This window comes from Amblyomma maculatum, chromosome 10, assembly GCF_055883805.1.
Source record: "Amblyomma maculatum isolate TAMU_Amacu chromosome 10, ASM5588380v1, whole genome shotgun sequence".
Lineage (NCBI taxonomy): Eukaryota > Metazoa > Arthropoda > Arachnida > Ixodida > Ixodidae > Amblyomma > Amblyomma maculatum.
The window spans coordinates 63,132,925-63,151,280 of NC_139353.1; the positions used below are offsets into that span (position 1 = coordinate 63,132,925).

Genomic DNA, 18,356 nt, shown 5'->3' on the forward strand with positions numbered 1-18,356 from the left:
TGACCACCGCCCAATATTGAAGTGCATGCAGCCCGACGTCTGACTCGGCTTTTCGCTACCCGTTGGTCCGCTACCGGAGCAGTACCAACGCAAAAGCTGGTTGGCAGCGTCGGGATGGACTCCGCTGGAATCATGGTTGCAAGGTTCGGTGAGTGCTTGGCTTTTCTTCACTGAGGTTTTACCAGGCTTTGTAGTAAGTAAGTTTACAAAAGTGGTGGGAATTGTTTATCGTTAGCACGGGACTTGAAAGTACGTGACGATAAGAGATTTCTAAAAGGAAGAAATTGCAGCACTCGGGATAACCATGAATTTGAAAGTGTTGAAAAAGCCACTTTTGCTGGAGTTGGCCAAAAGTCTGGGTTTGGATCTTCAGGACCAAACGAGAAAGCCAGATATCGTTGAGGCTATTGAGGCACTTGAGGCAGACGACGATGAGCTCTCGGAATGCCTGGAGCTGATTGCTGAGAGAGAGAAATCAAAGAGGGAAGCAGAAGAAAAAAATGAGAAACGCATGGCTGAAGAGAGTAAGCGCTTAGAGCAGGAACTTGAGCTGAAGCGTCTCGAACTGCAGGTGCTAAAAGCTCGAAATGAAAGTGATGAGAGCGTAGCATCGGGCACAGTAGAACGCAAGTCGTTCCGCATGAAAGACCTTATGCAACCTTATAGGAAAGGAGAGGACATAGGTCTGTTCTTGGTAAACTTTGAGCGCACGTGCGAGAAGGCAGGGTTTAGCAAAGCAACTTGGCCACAGTGCTTGCTGACACTGTTGCCTTGTGAGGCGGCAGATGTGATAGCCCGCTTGACTAAAGAAGATGCAGATGATTACTATAAGGTTAAATCTAGTCTGCTCAAAAAGTATAGAATGTCAGCGGAAGCTTTCCGGCAAAAATTTCGCAAAGCTAAAAAGGAGAATGATGAGTCGTACCCGGAGTTCGCGTATAAGCTTATGGCTAACTTGGGGGAATGGCTCAAAGAAGCTAAAGCTTATGACGAAAGCCAAAGAATGTTGCAATGCTTCGGACTCGAGCAGTTCTACTCTTGCTTGCCTGATGAAGTAAGGCATTGGGTGCAAGACAGGCCAGAAGTTGCGACTGTTTCGAAGGCAGCAGAACTGGCAGAAGAGTTCGTCTCGCGCCGTGCGCTGGACAGGACGGAAAGCCCTAAATACCAGAATAGGAAAGCAGCTGGATGGAGAGGGCAGCCTGTAGAAGAGAGACAGCAAGCACGAGGCGTAGACGTCTCAGAAAGAAGTGTGATCGTAAGAGAGGAAGCACTTGAAGCAGAAAACGGTCAGAAGAAAGCTTTTGAAAAGAGACGGCAATTGGTTTGTTACAACTGCCAAAAGCCGGGACATTTAGCTGCGGCTTGCAAAAGCCCAAAGATTGTTTGCTTGTCAGTGAACAGCAACAATGAAAGTATGCGGCTTTTAGAGCCATACTTACGAGATCTCGTCGTGAACGGAAAACCGTGTCGCGTGCTTCGAGATTCGGCGGCTACAATGGATGTAGTTCATCCTTCGTATGTAGAGCCAGAAAATTTCACTGGAGAGTGCACATGGATTAAACAAGCGGTGGAAGCAAATAGCGTGTGCCTTCCAATCGCTAATGTCAGCATTAAAGGTCCATTTGGCGTACTTCGCACAGAGGCTGCCGTGTCAGCCAGTCTGTCGAAGCAGTACCCCTATCTTTTCTCGAACAGATCTGACCAACTGTTACAGCAGAAGGGACTAGTGTTCGGAGAGGGGGCTGCCCAAGGGTTGACTCGCTCGAAAGCAAGAAACCGGGCTGCTAAAGCCAGCATACTGGAAGCGTCAGGTGGCGTTGATGCGGCAGAACATGAGCCGTTAGACACGACAGAGGCAATCCACGCGTCGACTAACGAGGATGGTATGGAGTTTAAAGAGGCCTGTCGGGAGCTTCTCATAACGCCGCCATCTGACAGCTTGCAAAGATTGCTGGGGGTGGACCGATCGTCCCTGATAGCCGAGCAAAGAGCCGATTCCACACTGCAGAATCTTAGGCACATGAAGAGTAAAGGTATCGCGAAGAAAAACGTGATATTCTTAGAAAGGTCCGGAATACTTTATCGAAAGTATCGTGATCGCAGAGGAGTGCAGGTCGACCAATTGGTCGTACCAAAACGCTACCGCGGTGATCTTTTGCACTTGGTTCACAAGAGCTCCCAGTCAGGTCATTTAGGGCTCAAGAAAACAAAGAATCGGTTGTTGCAGGAATATTACTGGCCGGGATGTTTTCGGGAGGTGGAAAATTTGGTAAGGACCTGCGACACATGTCAACGGGTGGGCAAGCCGGGAGATAAGGCGAGAGCCCCAGTGAAGCTAGTGCCTGTGATCACGGAGCCATTTCGACGACTCGTGATCGACACTGTTGGTCCCCTTCCAAGGACTAAGACTGGTTGCAGCCACATTTTGACAGTAATCTGTCCTGCCTCCAAGTTTGCTGAGGCAGTGGCCCTGAAGGAGTTAAGCTCAATGGAAATTGTGAACGCACTCATGTCCATTTTCGCACGGGTTGGGTTTCCCGCTGAAATACAGTCAGATCAGGGGACTGTTCTTACCAGCGCACTGAATACAACTTTCCTGGAGAAGTGTGGGATTAAATTAATCCATAGTTCAGTGTACCACCAGCAGTCCAACCCGGTAGAAAAGATGCACTCGGTAATGAAACGCATACTGAGAGCCCTGTGTTTTGATCGCAAAACCGACTGGGATGCCTGTTTGCATGCAACAATGTTTGCGCTGAGAACCGTGCCTCATGAGGCCACGGGGTTCTTGCCGGCCGAAATGGTCAACGGCCGCTCCCTGCGATCGCTACTACGCTTTCTTCGGGAATCGCGTGAGGGCAGGGAAGAGAACCCTACGATGGTCGAATACGTGCTCGCGCTGCTTGAAAGGTTGCACAAGGGGCAGGAGCTCGCGGGAGGCGAAATGAGTAAAGCGCAGGTGAGGGCCAAACAGTGCAATGACCGAACAGCGAGATTACGCTGTCTTGAAGCTAGAGACGCGGTAATGGTGCTAGAACCGTCCCAGAAAAATAAATTGGAAGTTCAATGGGAGAGCCCAGCGGAAGTCATTCAGAGACTGTCCGACACGCGCTGTCTAGCTAGCTTGCCCGGAAAGAGAAAGATAGAGCCACGGTAAACCTAACGGCAATGCCGATGACTTAAGTCAATGCTTTTGGTGTTATTGATAGCATCGATGAGTCTGGCTTGGGTATGTTTTTTTTCCTGGCATAGGTTTGCATAATTACCATTTTTCTTTTAATCTTGAACATTGTGTTTGTGTGAATGAATAATGTTCTGGTTGTATCAAGTGCTGAAGTAGTAGTAAAAGGATTACAGTAATATTGGTATGAGAGCCTGGTGGATCTCGTGGAGAGAGTCCTGGCGCTTGCCGTCTTTGCGGCTGTGATTTTCGTGTTGTTCAAACTGATGCTGTCTTTCCGGTGAATGAGCTGGTCTGCAGAGATCAAGAAGCCCTCCATAGTCTTGACAAGAAGCAACGAGGAGCTGCAGAGTCCGTTGGAGGCAGCAGAACATCAGCAACAGTGAACCGAACCAGAACGACATCGTGTATCCCTCTGGACAATGGTTGCTGACCTTTGTGCATCGGGATCTTCAACCGCCGCCGGAGAAGCTGTTACGTTTCGAACTTCCCGAGTAACGAGACGGTGCACGTGTCGAGATGGGCGTCCGTTTTTCTAAGAAGACTGCACGCGACCACCTCGGAGTTCGTGGACCAGAACCACCCAGGACGCAGCAACGCGGTGTCGCATATCGGCAGCGACGGCAGCAGTTGCCCCAGTTTGTGTCCGGAGGACTGTGCGCAGAGGCGCTAACGAATTCGCCGAAGAGCGGGCGCGCCTGTGTTTGGAAACAGAGAGCCGCGGCGCCTGCGTGTTAGCACCGAGGAGAGAGAGCGGGTCATCTCCCCCCCGTGGAGAAGAACGGTCACCGCATTCCTTTCCCGCGGAGTGCTCCCGCGCGAGGGGTCCGCGTGGGTGGCGCGCGGTTCCGACCTTGGACAGCCAGCAAGCCTCCTTGGGACCCCCATGCCTGACTTCCCCCGGCGGAGTCGCCATCGTGCCGCTAAAGTGGAAAGAGTGCGCTGGGAGGACGTTCTAGTGGGCGGTTCCCGAATGCCAGCAGATCAGGAACTCAAATGTGATTGGACTTTGACAAAATAGAAAATTCCCCAACTAGGTACTTGGGGACAAAAAAGTTGTTAAAAACGAGAGCACGAGTGCTCTCCAGTGTGTACCTTCTCAGATTCACCATGTAAATAAACCTTCGTTAAGTTCTCTCTAACTCTCGGCCAGTCTCTGCTTGGGTGACCACCGCCCAATATTGAAGTGCATGCAGCCCGACGTCTGACTCGGCTTTTCGCTACCCGTTGGTCCGCTACCGGAGCAGTACCAACGCAACACCAGCCTAGGTTTGACGTGCGCGCTACGGTGAGCGGAAGTGTAGGCAGCGGCAAAATTGAACTATTTATTAGACTCCACTTGAAGCCTCCACGCATTGGCTAGCCTTGGATGTTCTAGTGTGCCGTCGCCCGATAAATGAGCATACGCTTGTAAACCTTATGAGCTTAAGCGATATGTGTCAGGACTACAGCTCCACCATCAGCTGTGCGCTGGCAGTATACCTAAGTCATCATCATTATCACCAGAAGCAGCATCAGCCTGACTATACCCACTGCAGGGCGATGGCCTCTCCAGTATTCCTCCAATTAATCCGGTTCTGTGTTAGCTGTATTAACGTGACCCCAGCAAACTTCTTAACCTCACCCGCCCACATAACCTTCTGCCGGCCCCTGCTACGCTTTCCTTCCTTTGGAATCCAATTTGTTACACTATGCGACCATCGATTATCATATCTTCGCGCTGCATGCCTTCCCTGTGCCCATTTCTTCTTCTTGATTTCCACTAGAATGCCATTAACTCGAGTTATCTCTCTGACCCACTCTGCACGCTTCCTATCTCTTAATGTTACCCCTACCATTTTTCGTTCCATAGCCCTCTGGGTTGTCCTCAATTTAAGTAGAACCCTCTTTTTTAGCCTCCACATTTCAGCCCTATAAATGAGCACAGGTAAGATGCAATTGTCGTATACTTTTCTCTTGAGCGATACCGGTAAGGCGTCAGGGGTTGATGGAAATACCGGCGCTAAATTTGCACCAACGCATTAACAGGATTTAGCAGCCGCGGGGACACCTCGAGGTCAGCGTTTTGCTGACCTCTTTCCAGTCAAGCAGAACCTTAGCCGATATAGTTGTTGCATATCCTTTCAATGTCGGCAACCTCTTTCGTACCTTTTATTGATTTCGTTTTTGGAGGGTAGTTTTAATTGTGGTACTCTACTGGGCTAGCTGTTCCGTCAGTGCGTCATGCTTAAATAATGCTGCATGTTAAAGAAGGCACATACTGAATATTTCCAAATCCTGCGCGTTGATGTTTGTTAAGACCAGTCCCGTATGACTCCTCACTCTGTCGGGTGAACCGGCTAGGATGCGCATATATGCATGAAGCGTATTCCTTAGCAATCTGTGGCTGCTCGCGCGATATTTCACAGTGGCGTGTCCGTCTTCGCGGAAGCAGCGATATCAAGCCGAGCCACGCAAGTAAACCGACTACAAACACAGTGACTCCAGAGCGATAGCGTCAATCATGCTTTCTCGAGTGCGGTTTCGCTTACTGTGGCGGCAGCCATTAAATAGGCTTTTTCACAGCACAACGCTCAAGCGGGCAACAAATCCATAGAGCAGTATCAATTGTGGGATATTTTCAGATTACCTGAACCGCCATTACCACTGCTGTAATGACAAATTATTAACAGAAACTTGAACCGCAGAGACAGTACACAGATGCTGTTTTTAAGACGAGAGTCCTCAGAAGCAAGTAAGCAACATTAAATAAATTGCAGTGCTTAATTACTAGTTCCATCTCTAAGTTTATTTTTTTATTTTTTTTTTCTAAAGTTCTAAAAAAGCGCCATTTTAAAGATTGTTTCACAAGATTACGTCTACAAATATAATTCTACAAGGCTAGCATAAGATGTGGGATTACTTTCTTGCTAGGCTTTTTCTGCTCTGTGAAATGATAAAGTGTACTCATCCGACCGCTGGCAGCTTGGACATGTTGTTCACCAGTCAAGGTGGCTAGTCTCTCACGTGATTCTGAGCGAATCCCTGTTCACAGGGGATGCCGTCCACCAGTCAGAGTGGTAAGTAGAGGAAGAGGTGCAGGTCTCTTTAACTGAGTGGATGGATTACGTGCTATAGAACGCCTCGCTATTAAAGAAACGGTGCAGTATAAATTCAATGTTCGCAATTAAATTCTCTTCAGCAATCTGCTAGGCGCAGTTACACAATTACGACGACTGCTCTTAAAGTGCTACGCGCGCATAAAATATTGTAATGATGAATATCTTAATGGCATACAAATTTTCCAACAAGAATAAACAGATCGACTAATTTTATTTTTCCCTCACGTCCCTGAATTTCACAATGCTTCAAATATACACAGCGAGACGTCGTCGAAATTGGAAAAGCTGTGGCATGTAGCACAGTTTTCTCTTTAAACCGCCTGTTAACAACTAAGCCGTCGTCTGCGACCACATCGCGTTTTAATTACAGTGAGTTGACGGAGACGTTATAGGGCGCCGCAATCTGAACGCTGCGTCGTTCGTGTTGACTGCTGCTGAACGGATGCCAAGGCTTAATTGTATACATTATTGCCAACGGAAACTTGCACCCGACTCGTTTCCCACAGACCTATGCTGTGGTTACCACTTCTAAAGTGGGTATTTATGTCCGCCGTGATCATCACAAAGAAGCTACTTTTGAAAGCCGAAGCGCCAAGAAGATGCGATGCAGATACCCCATCCGTGCATGCTGTCGCGAGCATGGAATATTCGCAGTTGGCATCACAAGGACATTGTGCGTTGCTATTTTCACCCGTGATGTGCGTGAATGTCAAGCCGTGTTTTGTTTCATCCTCGCATATATCATTATTCTCGCTGTTGTTCACTTCGAAAAGCAGCCTCGCTCGAGGCCTTGAACAACAGCCTCCTTTCCCACGCCTAGCGTCCCTCCTCACCCAAAGTTTCGTTTCCCGTGTCGCTCTCGACGGCTGTCACGCAATACGCTTTAAATGGAATATGCCCAGACGTTGTACAACGCCGATGTCCGTGCATGTACGCAGACCCATTTATTCTTATTCTTCTTTGCGTTTCAAATGCGAACTGCACCAACCAAGCTTGGCAGAAAGGAAAACAGTACATGCCCACCGTCTCCACCGTCTGTACCTTAGCTAGTCCGTTTTTGCTGACTTAATCTGTCTTCATACTAATAATGCAGTCACGAGAAACGATTAGGGGAAAATTGGCCTTGCTCTGTCATAATCGTCGTTTTCTAAGGCCGTCACTAATGTGAATAGCGGCAAATACATTCCGCGCTCTCCGTCTACCAGCATGTGCTGTCTACTTTTTTTTAGCCCTTTCCACCTTGGGTCTCGTCGGGACTTTGCCGCGTCGATGCCTGCGTTACGAGCTCGAAAAGTGTCGCATAAATCTTTGGTTACGGGGTTAAATTGACATCCGTTTACAATGTGTATCCTATTTGTAACTTCCAGATACTAACAATAATAAAAAAAAATACAGTTTGAGGGCAGATAAGCACCACCTTTTAAAGGGCCTTCTGCTGCCGGACATTAGTATGAAAATAGTGGCATAATTTAGCATCAACGAGTGTAGACCTCATGGTTTAGGCAGAAAATTCTATTTTCAACTGGTCAAGGAAATCAAGCTTGAGCGGATTGTGGCGCTATGCTGTGTCCTCTCGTCACAGCAACCATGGTAGAAGAATGGAGTACCTGAAGCGAATGTACTGTAACGAAGTGTTTGTCCTTGATGGCACGATGGCTCCGCCACATCAAAGAAGGGGACCAGCACGTATAAATTGACAGCATTGGTTTACTCAATTTAATAAAGATAAGGCCGAACATTGCTTAAATCTAATGAACTGATACAAATTAAACGACAAACTGAGACTAAACAACAAAGCAGTCAGTCATGCCCAGGGACGCGCAACATCTTCCGATCAGAGGTCCCGAGCAACATCTCGGATGGTGGCTGTTTCTCGTCCACTTGGCGCCAAAACCCGCCCTTAAGTACACTTCCCTAGGATACTGAAGACCCTGAAGACAAATAGAATATGAGCTTATCGGAGCCATTGAGAAGAATTACTTTAAAAGTTAAGAATCAGTAGCACGCTGGTGCACTCGAAGTTGTTTATTCGCAAGGGCCGTGTAAATTCCAGGAGGACGCGACGCATTTCTGCTTGGTGCACAAACACACAAAAGCGGCAACCAAAATACAAAGAAAACAAATTCACAGTCGGTACCACACGCTACGCTCCGTCCGCTCTCAGCCATCGCCACCCGTTTCGGGGGCATTCGGTCCGTCAAGCGGCGTGTTGTCCAGAGCGATAAAAATACCACTCCCCCAAACCCCCCGGTGTCCGTGTGTTAACTGACCCCGTTTGGCGGCTCGGACGAGAGCTTACAAGGACTCGCCCCTTCGTAGCCGGTTAACCTTGTTTGAGAACGGAGTCGGCCGTAAAGCATACCCCCACAAAGAAGAGCCAAATTAGCCGGCGTCCGCTAACCGCTCCACCCTGTGAGCCCCCTTTAAGCCTCCCCGTACAACGGCGCATGCACTTAGCTTAACAGGTGAAGACAGCAACAGCCACGTCGCGCAGGCAAGAAAGCATTCCACTCCTCGGCTGTGGGCTAGGAAAACTGGCGCGCGAACTGTCGCGTAGCTTGATATGCTACAACACTATACGTTTCATGACTATGTCACAGCATCATACAGACAGTTATTTTCATTCACACCAAGTTAAGGCAGCCTAGCTACTTTTCTGTCCTTCGATCAACTACTGCTAATTTATTATTTAATCATGCTTGATAAAATAACAAGGTGCTTCCAAAAAAAAAAATACGTAGCCAAAGACGCCGCTTTAGATATAGCGGTGGTGCCATCGACAGCGAGGCAAAATCAGTTACTGGCAGCTCTGATAGATATCACCATGAATATTTAGGCATTCATTCCTATTATTTCAATTAAAGCTACCTTAGTAGTCGGAATTATAGATTTAACAAATATGTGCATCTTAGTAAAGCCGTATTCTGCACGCGACCCAGGCATCGCGGAAGTCATCGTGTCCATATATAGAGTTGCATATAATTACTAAGAAGATTAAGGTAATGTTCAATAGCCTAGGGAAGGAACAGCAGTTTACGTTAGGTAGCGAAGTACTGGAAATAGTAGGCGAATATATCTACTTAGGACAGATAGCAACCGCAGATCCGGACCCTGAAAGGAAACTAACGAGGAGATTAAGACTGGGATGGAGTGCATTAGGCAAGCACACCAAGATTATGACTAGCATCTTACCGGTATCGCTCAAGAGGAAAGTATACAACAGTTGCATCTTGCCTGTACTCACCTATGGGGCTGAAACGTGGAGGCTAACCAAGGGAGTTCTACTTAAGTTGAGGACAACGCAGAGGGCTATGGAAAGAAAATTGGTAGGGATAACGTTAAGAGATAGGAAACTTGCAGAGTGGGTCAGAGAAATAACTCAAGCCACTGACATTCTGGTGGAAATCAAGAAGAATTGGGCATGGATAGGACATGAAGCGCAAAGAAAGGATAATCGTTGATCGCTTAGGGGGCAAGAAACTGGATTCAAAGGGAAGGAAATCATAGAAGGGGGCGGCAGAAAGTTAGGTGGGCGGATGAGGTAAATAAATAACTCAAGTCACCGACATTTTAGTTGAAATCAAGAAGAAATGGGCATGGACAGGACATGTAGCGCGAAGAAAGGATAACCGATGGTCGCTTAGGGGGCAACAAACTAGATTCAAAGGGAAGGAAAGAGTAGCAGGGGGCGGCAGAAAGTTAGGTGGGCGGATGAGGTGAAGTTCGCAGGGGTCAAGTAGATGCAGCTAGCACATGACCGGGTTAAATGGAGGAATATGGGAGAGGCCTTCGTCCTGCAGTGAGTGTAGTAAGGCTGAGGATGGACTATACTAACCGTATATAGCTTATATATAGCCTTATATAGCTCATGAATCGCCAGTGTGGCCGGTCATGTGTCTGTCACCGTATAGCTTTTAATCAAACTGATGACGTCATCAATAGTTTATTATAGAAGGTGAAAGCCTTTAAGAAAAAAAACCATCCTTCACCGGGAATTGAACTCCTACCATTCCGATCACCAGCCGAGCGTCTTTACCGATTAAACCACGCCGAGAAAACGAGAAACATATTTATATTCTCCTTGTCTAGCTTCATGCCAAACGCAGTTGCCATGGAGACCACCGCCGGTGATGTCACGGCGCATCGTAGCAACAATGTGACGCCATGGGAGAAAGCGGTGGCGTGATGACGTTGTGACAAGAGAGCGCTGACGCGGCGAAAAAAAAGAACCTAGAAAGTTCGTATACGCTTCGAATCCGCATCAGGCACTTCTGGCTTGTGTCAGAATGTCACGCAGTTATAAAAACGTCGCGCGACAGGAGCGACGCCATACCGCCAATTCGACAATTCAGTGACCACTGCAACGAACAAGCGTCAAGGAACGCCAAGGCCTTTATAGGGTCATGACAGCACCGTCTTTGCCAAAAGTAACCAGGCTGCAGGGTTTTCTTCTCAACCCTGTTTGGAGCCTTTGATCTATTTCAAAAGGCAAAAAATGGTCTTTACAGATAAGAGTGATGTACTTTTTTTTCCGCACAGGTGATTAATAATTTGGCATGTCCTGTAAAACGCTTAACTACAGGGCTAAGGAGCAAATCGGGCAGCTTGGTTACTTTTGGCAAAGACGGCACATCCATGCCTACGTCCTTCCTCAGAAAGTGTCACATACACGAATAAACTTTATCAACTTCTAATCTCACACTCTGTCTGTAAGAAACAAATAAACTTCTACTTGCCGAGTCTTACACACGTACGTGCCGTGCCGTCCTTGCCAAAAGTAACCAGACTGCTCTGAAGGCTGCCGGAGCAGGCGCGCGTACGTATGGCGGCGTTGCGCTCACTGGTGCAGCACCTTGTCGGTGCTTGTCAGCCCCGATGAAGCAGCTAATGTAGCTTCGTACCTCCACTCTCGCTATTTGGATGATAAAAAACTAGGCGGGTATGATGTGCGGGCCGCGTTTTCACGTGTGCAAAGTCCGGTAGTGCGCAGCGTGAGCGCTCAGTATTGCAGCGGTGTTATTCTCCTCGAAGCTGATATAGGTCGCGTTTTTCGCTATATAAGTGTAAGTGCTTGCGTTCTGTATTCCTCTGCTGAAACGCACCAGCGCAATTGCGCTTTTCAGCTTGTTTCACGCGCCTGTAAGTTGAAGAATTATAAAGCAGCTCGGGGAATTTCAATACGCTTTCTTCGAGATGCCCTGAGTACTGCCACTTTCTGTAATGTGTCTCCGGCACAAAGATGCGGAAAAGCTTGTGAACCGTTTCAAGAACACTTATCTCCCTTTGCGCCTTGGGTGGGGTTGTAAAATTATGTGCAGCGATTGACTATAATAAATTCGTGCATTTGCTGTGGATAAGGTTTGGTATGAGTAACCAACTGCAATGAAACCTTCCTCATGGTTAGCCAATAGGCGCACATGATCCCTTTCGCAATCGCGGAACACTTTTATTTATGGAAACACTGTCTCTTAAACCTAGCACATTCTTCCTAGTAACGAACACCCAGAAGTCACTGTGCCTGCTATCACCTCAGTTTCTTTTTTTTTTCTTTTCGCATTTACCGAGAAAAGCGAATTGCGCCATCTCCCAGCACAACTGGGCTTCGCACAAGTGAGAACGCAGGCCGCATATCATACACACCTAGTTTTTATCATCCAAATAGCGAAAGGGAGAGTACGAAGTTACTTCAGCTGCTGCACCCTCGGAGCTGACGAGCACCGGCTGGCGCCAGCGGACGCAACGCCGCCTCACGGCCGTTCGTCTGCCTTGGCAGCCTTGGGCTGACTGAGACTGAATGAAATTTATTCACAATAAGTGAATAGGGGAAGTCAGCTAGCGTGCCGCAGGCCGTGGAGACTTTTGGCAACGCCGGCCCATTCGACGGCCTTGAACTGAATGCCACGGTCATCGCTGGACCTTAGCTTGTCCCAAGCTTCTTTAGAGGGATCAGGCAAGAGTTCTGAGGGAGGCTTATGGGCTTTGCACGCCCAGATCATATGCTCGAAGTTGTCTTTCTCCACGCAAAACCGGCAGTATGACTTCGGAGCAGCATGGTTACTTTTGGCAAAGACGATACATACACACGGAAGAAAGAACAGACCGACATCGGCGAAATCAGGGAATGGGAATGCCGCGGTATGTTTCATTCCAGTATAAACAGTTCTGTCTTTGTTATTCCTGCTTTAGGCTAGTAATGAAAACAAGATTGTCACACAGCAACGCTCTACTGAAATTCAAACACGGCAAATTCACTTCGTAAATCGTCAAGCAGTAACGGGAAGACAGAATGCCGTCATAAAATGCAAACTGCGAAATTGCGTTGCTACACAATAACACGTTGGGTCTAAACATGTATACAGTCAATTTCTAGTGTTTTACTCTCGGATATATCTCTATCTTTGTCCATCTTCACCTTTTACTTGTTTGCACTTCAGGAACTAGATTCCATCATTTCTTTCATCTGAAAGGTATTTCCTCGGCAAGTCACACTGCAGCAATTCTCACGTTTTTCACAGGTTTTTATTTCGCTTACGCGCTGTTCTGACGCAAGCATTCAAAAATATATATTTGGTGAAGAGTGAAGTATATATAAATGCAAAACCAACATCCGTTTGGGTACAAAGAGTGCATGGTTTGTTTTTCGCAACACAGACGTCTGTTCATTTGATAAAGGTATTCCGGGTAAAGGGGAAGCAGAGTAACAAAAAGGAAAGATAAGTTCACAAAAAGATAACACATATTGCGGTTCGCTGGAAGTGGGTATGCTCGGCCACTTAATGCTCATCGACGCAGCGTTATTTCTGGCAGCACCCAGCTTTCACAGATAGCATTTCAGTAGATCTAACCACGTGGGCGCACTTTCTCGTGGACAATTTTACGTAGCTCTAGCAGTCGACGGCGTAGCACTTTGAGACAGAGAAGCCCCTTATCCAGCCTTTGAGCAAAATTAAGCAAATGCATGTAGTCTAGCACATTCACTCTGCGACCTGTGCGTGGTGAGCACAACTAATGCGGCTGTTCAAGTCCACTATTCGGCAGCGTCAGCTTGGAAACAATGCAAAAAATTCATACCGCCGCTCTGAAGGGAAAAAAGGCCCAGGAGATCTCTGTATAAAACTGTTCATGAACTGCGGGGTGAGAAATGCAAGGGTGTTGAACAATCCAAGTCACAAAGAAAGAATCCATGGCGTAGCTTCTCTGAAATCTAGAAAGCAGCTCTGAATGCCTTCCCTGCACTGCATTGTCCATAACATGCACAAGGGAGATCACAACAAGTTATCAGATTTGTGTAACTAAATAGCGCGCACGCAAGTTATACTATATATCTCACTGCATTCGGCCTTTTCTTTCGCGCAGAGAGGACGGTATTAAAATAATATCGGTATAACTCCAGATTTTGATTCAAGCAGTAAGATGATTGTAAATGACCCTTATAGCCCAGAAAGTAAAAAATAACATACATTCAAGGTAGCTACAAAACTCCTTTTGTGTTGAAAACAAGCGAATTTCCATTTTTTGCAAGGCAAAAAAAGATTATTTCTTCAGGCAAAGTTCCTTCAAAAGGCAATCATCTAAAAAAATTACCTCTATGCAAGCCATTTTTGTGAATACCCCAAAAAGACTTCCTTTATTAAAAATTGAGAACATTCAGTTTGCTTGCCCCGTTTACCGAAAAGTTCTTATTGTTATTTCCTATTTTAATCCAGCTAATCCCGTTTCAAGAATTTCGAAGTTTGCCCCCTGTGAACCAGCTCTCCCCTTGCAGTAAAATGAACATTGCATTTTTTCTTTTGAGCAGTTCCACTCGAGCAAAGTGCTGGTCATCCAGAAGCTCGCAGATGCACGCGACAATAGGTAGATCGAGTGTAGCGTACGCCGACGTAAGCGAGCCATAGCGTACGCTTCAAAATAGCGTGGTTCGCAACGCACATCCGCTAAACGTTAGTTCGAATCGAGCTTTAGCGTACGTTCGCACTCCGCACGCTATTTATTTCGTTTAGATTGTCCGGCTCTTCCCCTCACCTGAGTGCGAATTCTTCATTGTTGCTGTGTTTCTCGCGGTGTTCACTTCCCTTCGCCTGTGACAAAACTCATATGTTTTGTCGCAAAATTGTGCTTTGTTTTTTATTGTAATGATGATTCCTATGCCTAAAGAGGGCCATGCTTTTATTGACCAGAATGGTGTTTTCTTTATAACCACCCGATGACGCCACTTAGACAAAGTTATCGTGGCCATTCCTGGCCCCGGCAGGTCTCTCTCTCAATCTACGGGTAGACGAACAATGTACGAACCACTCGGTTATCACATTTTCATTATACAACCACGTCATTCGGACCACATAGCTGTCCCCATCCCACTCCCTTGTCAAGACCCAAAGCGTAGCCTGCAGACATCACACCCAATCATTTCCTTCGCCCTATATCATACACAAAATTCATCCCACCTTCTACTAAACCCCCACTGAATCCCACGCTAAGTACCATATACAAACATATTGCACTACCTATGGGCATGTCCGCACACTTCGTGGCAGTACCAACCATCCCTTTTTCTCCCCCACCACCTGGGAAAACGCTCTGCTGACCGCTCGACCATATGACCAGCTACAGTTTGTGAGCTATGCCTGACACGAGGCGACAACCACAGAAGAGCAGGATTTGGGAGCCTTCCCAGGACCTTTTGCTTAATCTTCAGCATGCTGTAATACCCCGTACTCCTTGTAACTCGGCTTGCGTACAGTGAACTCAAAGATCGAATGTGACAGCGCTCAGCGACCTCATGCGCAGATGCGCTATACCAAAACTCAAATTACTCGCATCATCCACGCAGACCAAGCGAATAAAGCTTCCATAGAGCTATCCATCGCTATGGTATACAATAGCGATTTTATGAAATTTACCGTTTCATAAAGCGTCTCGTTTCATACCTTCAAATTCCTGTCGTAAACCAAGCCTCATCGTCATGAAACCTTTTTATCCTTACCTCTTCTTTCGCACCAAAGAAAAGTTTACCGAAAATTTTGTTGGTAGGTCTGTTATACCAATTCCTTTTTTAGGGGCAGCATGATAACACGGCACCTCCCTCCCCCCCCCCCCCCCCCCCCTTTTTATTTTGTGATTTTTCAACCTGAGTTCATAATCGCGCGATTTGGGGCTCTTTTGGGTTAATCAGAATATATTTTTTTTATCGATTCAAACATTCTACTTATCAGAACTCGATTCTCTATCTTGTAGTGTACTATCGGAGACTGCAGTTTGTCGACCACAAGAACTGCAACCAAAGCGCATAACTTACCTATCGGCCACTAGTCTCTGACTACACTGTTGGATGTGAAAGTTGAACTTTAGTTATTTCATATGTGCTATAGAAATATTTGGGTAAATCGTTTGCATTGTGTGAATTGTCTAATCCAGACGTGCTGTCCAGAGACTTTTGTGCCCGAGAGTACGCAACTTTAATGATTTTAACACTGGTGTTTCTAACCTTCCTTAAAATTTTTTACCTGCGTTTTGCATGCGGAGGGTATTCAGGCCGAAACTGGCTCTACTTCTAAATGCCTGGGGCGGCTATTTCTTTAGTATTTTCTGCTGTTCGCGCCACTAAACACCTAATATTTCATGCGGCTTCCTAATCATCATTAAGTGTCATCATTTCCACTATGTACAGCATTCAGAGTCCAATGACTATGAGAGTAATAAGCTTAATAATAAACCTATTATAATAAATACATTCACATGGTGGTAACCAGAGCAGCAGATTCAGGCCGACAGCGCCTGTAGATGATGCATGTAAGTTTTTATGAACAATGTTCTGACTCAGCCTAGGAAAAATTAAACAACACATAGTTTACTTGCTTATTTTCGGTGACGATATATTTGGCATCGTGTGGGTTGAGGGGAATACCCGTGACCTGTTCTGGTCACCGCCTCGATTTCCCCCGGCTAAGTTCATTGTGGATGCAGAGGAGTGTAAAGTTTGCTGTCTGTCCTTCGGTGCTGCTTGTACTCATCGCGCTCTAGACACTTTTCTTTTGTGAGCCGCCGCCCCATACGCTGTGCCATGGTCACAGATGTCAGGGCCACTTTTCATGGTGACAAACACAGCGCTTCTTAGGAACGACAAGTAGCTCGCACCTTTCTCAGCCTAGTATCGTGTTCTCAGAACTGGTTCGACACTTAAGACCAAGGGCAATCAGCTGCCCACCGAGCTTTCGACTGGCAGTGCTTACCCCCCCCCCCCCCCTTCATTTCTTCTTCGAAGGAAGACCACATGTATGATCTGTTTGTTTTAAACCACGACATTCTTGTGGTCTGTCTGCTGTATACAAGGTTGTCGGCGATTTTTAATATTTGATAATCGTTTTTTATTCCCTGACCACGTAAATGAGTTGTTAAAGTAGAAAAGAGTTAATAAATGAATGGAAATGAAACCAAAACCCACGTGAAAATCCTAACTGGTGTAAAGGGTTTAAAGAACAATTCCCAGTTGATACCAGTTAGATCCCAGTTAAATCCCAGTTGGATTCCCAGTTGATACCAGTTAGATCCCAGTTGAATCCCAGTTAGAGGCAACTGGGATTCAACTGGGATCTAACTGGTATCAGCTGGGAATTGTTCCTTAAACCATTTAGACCAGTTACGATTTTCGCCTGAGAAAGGCTCGCCAATCTGGTGATCTCTATAGGAGTGAGTGATGATATGGTCCCTGAGTCTAAGCACGCAGCATGTGAGGACGGATTCTTTGGCAGGAGATCCACTGCAACCAAGTGGCACATTCTTTTGCGCTTAGCGCCGGTCAAACCCAGCAAAGGTGGTGGATCCAGGGAATTTCAGACTGGACACTCGGTGCGGAGATACCGTTGTAATAAATGTTTCTTCTGACCGTATTTTATCTGCAATGGTAGATTTCGAATGATGTGGGTAGGAAAAAAAGCAATGTGATCGCGTGCTAGAGATAAATGTCGATTATCTACAATCAGCTCACGCGTGCGATGGGTCGTCGCGGTTGGCGAGGGTCATCTGATTTTATCTGCTTCGAAATTTCCACTCGATAGTCTTGCTCTCCATCGTTCAGTTTGGCTGACATCTCACTCGACTTGCTTACTGTCACCTACTCTGCATTCAGCAAACCCAGACGCGAAATACACTGCACTAAACGTGAGTTCCCGTATTGTTTGGTTTGGTTTGGTTAGTGAGGTTTGACGTCCCAAATGGACTCCGGTTATGAGAGACGCCTTAGTGGAAAGCTCTGGAAATTTCGACCACCTGGGATTTTTTTAAACAGCACTGACGTCGCGCTGCCCACAGACGCTTTGATTATCGCCTCCACCGAAACAAGGCCACCATGGCCGGGATGCCATAGTATGGTAGCCTTCCCCTGTAAACTGCTTTTACCGCTCTTGTCTTGATTTTCCCCCATATGTTTGCTTTCATTTTAATTCTCGCATTGATGTTATTGTACTTCTACTTAGTTTGGTTATTACTACCCCGTCGTTTATTATTATTTTTTTTGCTTGTTTCTGTGAAACTTGCATGCGTTTTTAAAATGTTGGCTCTGCGTCGCTCCGCTACCTGCCAACGGGGTCCAACTCCTTTGTCAAGCCTTTTTAGGTATTAATTCTCGCGAAGCGTGGCCTTGTGGTAGAGCATCCACCTCGTGTTCGAGAGGTACCAGGTTCGATCCCTGGTGCCGCCGGGTACCCACCGGCTTTCCAATGGGTACAAGCTTTCTCCCGGCCTGGTGCTCGGCTCTTTGGGGCGAAATGTTTGGGAAAGGGGTCATAGGTCTCAAATAGTTGCTCCGATGTGACAGTGATCAGTTCCGTCATAAGCCCGCCTTGTGCGGCAAAAGCACATTATGTGCCCCCCCCCCCCCCCCTCCTTTTTTTTTCTGTCAACCCGACCTTTGCTGGTCATTAGTTTGTTCGAACCTTTAAGCCCTCGAAGGACCACAGCAGGGTTAGCAGATCCTCTTCCAAACGCACACCCCTGAGAGAGCCTGGCGCCGGGCCGGGGGACGCTTGTACCCATTTTACCGGTGAGTGTCCGGCGGCGGGTTTCGAACTGACCAC

The 18,356-nt window shown here is 46.9% G+C and overlaps 1 protein-coding gene across 1 annotated transcript in view; it reads left to right on the forward strand.

Moving 5' to 3' along the window:
* The first annotated feature begins 221 nt into the window (after positions 1–221).
* LOC146176681 (uncharacterized) overlaps positions 222–18,356 on the forward strand; it is a 41,799-nt gene continuing 23,664 nt past the window's right edge. The window contains exons 1-2 of the mRNA XM_084581357.1: positions 222–2,962; positions 14,084–14,139. Of these exons, the coding sequence (XP_084437483.1) occupies positions 305–2,962; positions 14,084–14,139 (2,714 nt within the window). The 5' untranslated portion in view covers positions 222–304. The remainder of the gene's footprint in view (positions 2,963–14,083; positions 14,140–18,356) is intronic.